Below are 8,997 nucleotides of genomic sequence, written 5' to 3'. Positions count from 1 at the left end.
TTCCTGATCAGGAAGTTTGCTGTAAAAGGAGTTCTGTTTTACTCACAGATATAATTCAAACGGTTTTAGAAACTAGAGAGTGTTTTCTATCCAATAGTAATAATAATATGCATATTGTAAGAGCAAGAATTGTGTACGAGGCCGTTTAAATTGGGCACGATTTTCCCCCAAAGTGAAAACAGCGCCCTCTGTTTTCACAGCGCCCTCAGAATTTTTTGAATTCTGTCCTCAACAGGTTAAATCTTATTAGGACACGTGTACATTTGACAGCAAAGCACGAGTTATCAGTGTAGCCTATCGTCTAGACCAGTGGTTCTCAAACCTCTCCTCGGGACCCACAGACTTTTCACTGCTATGCCAAGATGGCGTGGTTTGTCGTCCTCTTGTTTACTTTTTGCATTTTTTTGTCTTTTTTGTATATATTTCAATTTATTTTCAATCTCTTTTCTTTTTTTAAATTAAATATACCTTCCTGTAACCCGCCTCACTCAATGTGACACAGATCCGCTTTTTTTAAGACCTTATAGCCAGAACCTCCATCATAAGCTAGCCATCAGAAGCTAACCAGCTAATTAGCTACTAGCTATTTAGTCATTGTTAGCGACTGCTAGCGGCCTTTACCTTCTGCACAGGCACCAACCGTTTTTTTTTGACTGGATAAAACCTACCAGCCTCGGACTGTTTTTCTCCACTACAACACCGGATTCCTGCCGTAAACCCTGGGCCATTACTCCTGATCATCACAGCTAGCTAGCTGCCACCGAGTGACCCAGCCCCGAAGCTAGCCCTGAGCTAGGTCCACCTACCGTCCTACTCTGTGATCACCCGACTACCCAGCCGATGCCTTCCGGACACGGCTAGAATCCACTACTCCGCCGTATACTTGCCGTAAGCTCTGGACCTTTGCAGCGGATCATCGCTGCTAGCTAGCTGCTACCGAGTGGCTATAGTGGCTAACGCCCCTGCCCTGAAGCTGGCACCAGTTTGCCGGGAGCCAGGCCCATCTCCCGGCTAGCAAACGAAATTACTACAACTACAATACCTCTTTCGCCATCTTGGCCAGGACCCTTTGTCGACACGACGCCCTGCCGTACCACCACGACTGGTCCGCAGATGTAATTCCATCCGCTGTGCCCTCAACCGGCCGTCGCCGGACGTCGGAGCAGACGCTTCTACTTTCCCCGGCCTGCTAACTATAAATGCTGTGTCTCCCGTGTGCTAGCGTAGCAACGACTACGTTGCGGCTTCCCTGCTCCATCTATTGCTGTTCACTGGACCCTATGATCACTTGGCTACATAGCTGATGCCTGCTGGACTGTTAATTTATCACGGTACTCCATTTTGTTTATTTCCTTTTGTTTATCTTTCGGTCCTAGCCCTGAACTCAGGCCCTGTGTGTAGTTAACCTACCCTCAATGCCCATCATCGCCATTTTACCTGTTGTTGTGGTCTTAGCTAATAAGCTGTTGGTGTCTTACCCGTTGTTGTCTTAACTAGCTCACCCATCAACACGTGTGATTGCTTTATGCCTCGCTTTATGTCTCTCTCAAATGTCAATATGCCTTGTATACTGTTGTTTAGGATAGTTATCATTGTTTTCGTTTACAGTGGAGCCCCTAGTACCACGTCCGCTGCCCACACTCGCCCGCTCGACTAGCATCACTATCCTGGACGGTTTTGACCTAGAACACGTGGACAACTACAAATACCTAGGTGTCTGGCTAGACTGTAAACTCTCATTCCAGACTCATATTAAAAATCTCCAATCCAAATCAAATTTAGAATCGGCTTTCTATTTTGCAAACAAAGCATCCTTCACTCACGCCGCCAAACTTACCCTAGTAAAACTGACTATCCTACCGATCCTCGACTTCGGCGATGTCATCTACAAAATAGCTCCCAATACTCTACTCAGAAAACTGGATGCAGTCTATCACAGTGCCATCTGTTTTGTCACCAAAGCCCCATGTACCACCCACCACTGCGACCTGTATGCTCTCGTCGGCTGGCCCTCACTACATAATCGTCGCCAAACCCACTGGCTCCAGGTCATCTATAAGTCTTTGCTAGATAAAGCTCTGTCTTATCTCAGCTCACTGGTCACGATAACAACACCCACCCGTAGCACGTGCTCCAGCAGTTATATCTCACTGGTCATCCCCAAAGCCAACACGTCATTTAGCCACCTTTCCTTCCAGTTCTCTGCTGCCAATGACTGGAACGAATTGCAAAAATCGCTGAAGCTGGAGACTTATAGTTCCCTCACTAACTTTAAACATCAGCTATCTGAGCAGCTAACCGATCGCTGCAGCTGTACATAGTCCATCTGTAAATAGTCCACCCAATCTACCTACCTCATCCCCATATTGTTTTTATTTACTTTTCTGCTCTTTTGCACACCAGTATCTCTACTTGCACATCATCATCTGCTCATTTATCACTCCAGTGTTAATCTCCTAAATTGTAATTACTTCGCTACTATAGCCTATTTATTGCCTACCTCCTCACGCCATTTGCACACACTGTATATAGACTTTCTTTTTTTATTGTGTTATTGATTGTACGCTTGTTTATTCTATGTGTAACTCTGTGTTGTTGTTTGTGTCGCACTGCTTTGCTTTATCTTGGCCAGGTCGCAGTTGTAAGTGAGAACTTGTTCTTAACTAGCTTACCTGGTTAAATAAAGGTGAAATTAAAATAAATAAAAAACAATGTTGTTGTAGCCGTAAACTAACTCAACGATTCAACTAGTCAAGGGCTTGATGATTATTTGACAAGTTGAATCAGGTGTACTAGCTCTGGAATAGATCAAATACATGGAATGGCTGGTTGGACCTGAGGAGAGGTTTAGAACCACTGGTCTAGACATGATGTTAAAATATCTTCATGTCTAGAATAAAAACCTCCACTCCAGGCGTCAGTCATAAGAGTAGATTGAATGAAAAAAACTGGGGAATACTGAAAGCAATTTGGAAAATCTAATCCCGTGAGAATGATCCTCTGGAATAACACACATGCTTGGCACAAAGGGGTGTGGTATATGGCCAATATACCACGGCTAATGGAGGTTCTTAAGCACGACGCAATGCGAGTGCCTGGATACAGCCCTTAGCCGTGATATATTGGACGTATACCACAAACCCAAGAGGTGCCTTATTGATATTACAAACTGGTTACCAACGTAATTAGTGCAGTAAAAATAAATGTTTTGTCATACCCGTGCTATACGGTCTGATATACCACGGCTGTCAGCCAATCAGCATTCGGGGCCTGAACCAACCAGTTTATAATAATTATATAATCAATGTCTCTAGTAATACTTGTCCTGTCTGAATAGGGCTATATAGCAAAGAATAGCCTTACTGGCGTATGCCTGTAGCTTTGGGACACAACATCGGGAGTCTGTGAATTGGTTGGACTCCCTGAGTTGTGAATTCTTCTGGTGGATGGCAACAGAAAATAACCCTACCACAATATAGCCAGCTTTCACAGACTCCCGATGTTGTGTCCCAAAGTAGCCAGCAGATCCGACCCACTTGCTAAAAGCTGCACTAGGGTCAGGCAGCATTCCTGTGTAGATTAAGACACCACAGAGCCGGCACGGGATATGGCTGGTAAAACGTACCTCAATCCAGGGATGAGAAATATGTACTCAAAATTATCCCAACTGTTACACAGATACTTTTTTATTTATTTTATTCAACCTTTATTTAACCAGTATCAGGTTATAATTTTCAGAGTAAAAACTCAACGGACACTATGAAAGCTTAAACCAAGTTTATTCTTCCCACAAGCACTGATATTTAACCCTTTCTCCTAGCCTGAGTCTCCTACACATTTGAACAGCCAAATCATCTCTGTTGCTAGACAGAACCTTACTGATATCTGTTCTTCCTCACTTCATCTGACCTGACCTCTGCCCCAAACAAGAATCCACCCCAAATTGTATTTAGAAGTAATAACTAGTGATTACAGGCTATTGTGAAATGGTAGAACCTGCTGTAGCTAACTAACTAGACATGTGCTTTTTTCTCGGTGACCAAAACATTATGAAATTCATTATGTTTGTCGCTTTTGAGACACCGTAGCCAGTATACTTCCTCAAAACAGTCTGAATTCATCTGATAATGGAAGAAATCTGTAATAAATGTTGATGTTTTGGTAAAGTATTTCTCAAGTGAAAAATGTGCATGAAAATGATATGTCTATCATTGAATGACAACAAAAACTTTATTGCAGAATCCGTATTGTTGACCAATCACCGACAATTTTTTTTGTATTCACGAACAGCTGAAGACACCCTTGCTGAAGACCAATACAAACAAAAAGGTCACAAAACTCCACCATAATATATACACAAACTGTTTCGGATTGGGAAGCATGTGGACACCTTTAGGGGTCAAGTGTTCGGTTTGAGATTCAGTCTTAAAATGCTTTTCCGGTGAGAGTTTGTTGAGTTCTCACCTTACTGAGATTGTTGATTAGTTTGATTCTTTCATATACAGTATAACATTCCTCAGTTGAAATGCCATGTTCTCTGTCGACAGAGATAACTTACCTGTCAACCTTATCTTCCTTGGGTGGATTACACAACTAAAGACCATCATGGCATGCAAGTAAGTGTCAACAGATTTAATTGTTATTTCAAATGTTATTGAATGTTTACGATTATTGAGGGACACAATTATAAATATTTGGGTATGGTTTCCATGGCCTAGATTAAGCCTACACTCAGAGTAAAAACATTCTCAATGAAGAATAGCTCAGGCTTAATCTAAATCAGGGAAACCAGCCCTTAGTCTATTTAAAATCCATTTAATCCCATCGGTCACAATAGTGAGAAGACATTCTTCTTTTGTCCTCTGCAGGCTCTAGAAGTTAAAGTTAATAAGTCATATTATGCCTCATTAAGGTGTCCAGTATTATTCAGAGATGTTTCATATGATTTCTCAAAATGGTCACAATATCAAGGTGTACTTTTACAGATTTGTTTCTTAGAAGATATAGTATTTAAAGGCCGGGGTTCCTCTAGCGCCACTCCTCCCACATTCCACTGAAAAGGCAGAGCGCGAAATTCAAAAAATATTTTTTAGAAATATTTAACTTTCACACATTAACAAGTCCAATACAGCAAATGAAAGATACACATCTTGTGAATCCAGTCAACATGTCCGATTTTTAAAATGTTTTACAGCGAAAACACCACGTATATTTATGTTAGCTCACCACCAAATACAAAAAAGCACAGACATTTTTCACAGCACAGGTAGCTTGCACATAACCAACCAAACTAACCAAGAACCAACCAAACTAACCAAGAAACAACTTCATCAGATGACAGTCTTATAACATGTTATACAATAAATCTATGTTTTGTTCGAAAAATGTGCATATTTGAGGTATAAATCAGTTTTACATTGCAGCTACCATCACAGCTACCATCAGAAATAGCACCGAAGCAGCCAGAGTAATTATAGAGACCAACGTGAAATACCTAAATACTCATCATAAAACATTTCTGAAAAACACATGGTGTACAGCAAATGAAAGACAAACATCTTGTGAATCCAGCCAATATTTCAGATTTTTTAAGTGTTTTACAGCGAAAACACAATATAGCATTATATTAGCTTACTACAATAGCCTACCACACAACCCCATTCATTCAAAGCAACGTTAGCGATGGCGAATAAACCAGCAAAAGATATATAATTTGACTAACCTTCATAAACTTCATCAGATGACAGTCCTATAACATCATATTACACAATACATATATGGTTTGTTCGAAAATGTGCATATTTAGAGCTGAAATCCGTGGTTATACATTGTGAAAACTTAGCATCTTTTTCCCAGAATGTCCGGATATATTCCTGACACTCACCTATTCTGACCAAATAACTATTCATAAACTTTACTAAAAAATAGATGTTGTATAGGAAATGATAGATACACTAGTTCTTAATGCAATCGCCATGTTAGAATTCTAAAAATAACTTCAGTATGACATGCAGCTTACATTATAGCGAGAGAGCGCCCAAAATCTGGGCGCAAACTAATAGAAAACATGTTCGACAGATATATGAAATAACATCATAAATGGGTCCTACTTTTGATGATCTTCCATCAGAATGTTGTACAAGGGGTCCTTTGTCCAGAACAATCGTTGTTTGGTTTTAGAATGGCATTTTTCCCTCTCGAATTAGCAAGCCAAACTAGCCAAGTGGCGCGAAGCTCTCCTTCCTGAACAAACGCAGAGAACGCAACACGCCTAAACTCCCGAAAATATTTCAATAATCTGATGAAACTATATTGAAAAAACATACTTTACGATGATATTATCACATTTATCAAATAAAATCAAAGCCGGAGATAAATGACGTCTATAGCGAATGCTTTTCAGAAGCCAACACTGATGACCTTTATGCGCTTCCTGAACAAAGGAATTCGGGGGTCATGTCATTCCAAGCTCTCTCTTTTGACCATAGAAATACCTAGAAACCCCATTTCACCTCTCACAGCCTATTGACATCTAGTGGAAGGCGTATGAAGTGCATGTATACTAATAGATTTCAAGCAAATTTATAGGCAGGCCCTGGAACAGAGCCTCGATTTCAGATTTTTCACTTTCTGACAGGAAGTTTGCTGCAAAATTAGTTCTGTTTTACTCACAGATATAATTCAAACGGTTTTAGAAACTTGAGAGTGTTTTCTATCCAATAGTAATAATAATATGCATATTGTACGAGCAAGAATAGAGTACGAGGCCGTTTAAATTGGGCACGATTTTTTCCCAAAGTGAAAATAGCGCCCTCTATCCTCAACAGGTTTTAAAGGGTCTACACTGAGTATACCAAACATTAGGAAAACCTTCCTAATATCCAGTTATTAAGTTACAGGGATGCTGGCCCATGTTGACTCCAACGCTTCCCACAGTTGTGTCAAGTTGGCTGGATGTCCTTTGGGTGGTGGACCATTCTTGATACACACAGGAAATTGTTGAGTGTGAAAAAAGCAGCAGCATTGCAGTTCTTGACACAAACCGGTGCACCTGACACCTACAACCACACCCTGTTTAAATGCACTTACATATTTTGTCTTGCCAATTCACACTCTGAATGGCACACATACACAATCCATGTCTCAATTGTCTCAAGGCTTAAAAATCCTTCTCTAACCTGTCTCCACCCCTTCATCTACAGTGATTAAAGTGGATTTAACAAGTGACATCAATAAGGGATCATATATTTCACCTGGATTCACCTGGTCAGTCTATGTCATGGAAAGAGCAGGTGTCCATAATGTTTTGTACACTCAGTGTATATAATATGATGAGTTCAATAAGAGGGACCAGAATGGACACACAGACAAACAATTAGACAAAACAAATATAAAAGACAAAACAACTTCAAGAAAAACCACAACAACCAAAATCATTGCAACATATGTTGCATTATTTGCCAGTGAAGTTGTGATTGATTTCAATAAATAGAGACATAGACAATTCATATTAATATCAAGGGCCAGCAAACAAGAGCCACATAGGAAAGACATTCAGCTGGACAATGCTATCTCCCATTTGCAAGAACAAACACTGTTTAATAAGTTCCTGCGAATTGGAAATAGCATGTGACCGTTGGCCAGAGTTTCGGGTTTGGCCACATACAAACTGTCAGTGGACCTCTTAAACTGGGCATTATCAAAGAACACAAGTTCCCAAATTCTACACAGGACAATATTTGGTTCGAACCAGCTCCTCAGAATTTGTTTTGCCTGCTGTTATAGCAGCCATAGCAATTTTCCTCACTTGATAAGTCAACGAAAATGCTCGGACTGTAACCCAATAGGAGAAGGGATGGGCAAACAGAGAGGCTCTTGCCTAGAATGACAATATGTCCTGGGTGGTAATTGGTGAAATAAACTGAAAAATCCACATAACATCATGCATTGTCTCATAACACTACCTGTGATCTGGTTGTAAGTGTTTGAAGCGTCTGAAATGCATCTGAGAGATAAAGGAATACATCATGGACGACCACAATGTGATTATTGTGTATGATCTTCTATATTGAAAAACACCCATTCACTTCCATTCATTTTGCCACAGTCATGTTATGCAGAGTTGGGAAGTGGCTAACCTTACCTTCTAACGAGTCCTGTGTGGCATGTGAGAGTCATAGAGCAAAACAGGCGGCATGTCTGTGTAAGTGAGAATTGGGTCGTAAGCGTTTCAGAATGGGGTCATAATAGTTTGTAGTTCAAACCGTTCAGACTTCACAGATGTTTTCGTGAGAATAACTGTTTTCAGGGATCTTCCCTTGTCACAAACACCGCTCTAGCTCATGCCCCATCCACTGCACAGGCTCATTGTGTGTGTTGGCGTTCGGTTCCTTGTTCCTTGTCAATCATTGGCTCATTGGTGAAATTAGCATTATGACAATATCTTTAATTAAATCATTCAAAAACCTTTATTAATGCAATTGCAGACAGAAGTTGACCATCAGGAACATAGCATGCATGTTTACGAGTAAGTTCTGCATCAAAGAAAAGGTCCCATGTTATTTGATCAAATCCGAAGTCCAGCCCTAGTGATGTCACTGCCTACGTCATTATCTTTTGCTCATGAGACCAAAACCAGCTATATAAACAAGGCTTTTAGTGTGTTATCTAAATGCTTAGCAGTAAATGTCCAAGTTGATTTATAGTGGAATGTCTGACTAGTCTTATCTCCTACACTCCCCTGCAGAGTTCTGTCTCAGTCACACATTTCTCAGAGGGGTCTCTTTATAAGAGGCAGAGAGAGAGAATTAGAAAACAACTGTGGAACAATACTAGAAAACAACTGTGGAACAATATCAAAATTCATAATGTATATATATTGTTAATCTGTAGTCTAGGACCCTATAAATGTAAGGTGGGAGGGGTCTTATAACCCCTTCTATTAATACAACATAAGTATAATCAATTATTCTAATACATCAATCATTTGGTACAGCC

At 40.3% G+C, this 8,997-nt stretch overlaps 1 protein-coding gene across 2 annotated transcripts in view; it reads left to right on the top strand.

Moving 5' to 3' along the window:
- Positions 1-4,545: 4,545 nt before the first annotated feature.
- Positions 4,546-8,997, top strand: part of LOC120030633 — a 28,371-nt gene continuing 23,919 nt past the window's right edge. The window contains exon 1 of one of the 2 annotated variants that reach the window (XR_005473662.1): positions 4,546-4,616. Coding sequence is in view for 1 of the 2 variants with exons in the window: in XM_038976066.1 (XP_038831994.1) it covers positions 4,606-4,616 (11 nt within the window). In the remaining variant the exon portion in view is untranslated. The remainder of the gene's footprint in view (positions 4,617-8,997) is intronic. The other variant, XM_038976066.1, reaches the window with a different exon arrangement.

This window comes from Salvelinus namaycush, chromosome 36 (genome assembly GCF_016432855.1).
Source record: "Salvelinus namaycush isolate Seneca chromosome 36, SaNama_1.0, whole genome shotgun sequence".
Classification (NCBI taxonomy): domain Eukaryota; kingdom Metazoa; phylum Chordata; class Actinopteri; order Salmoniformes; family Salmonidae; genus Salvelinus; species Salvelinus namaycush.
The sequence above is the reverse complement of the archived record's forward strand: the minus strand, read 5'-3'. Positions and strand labels throughout refer to the sequence as shown.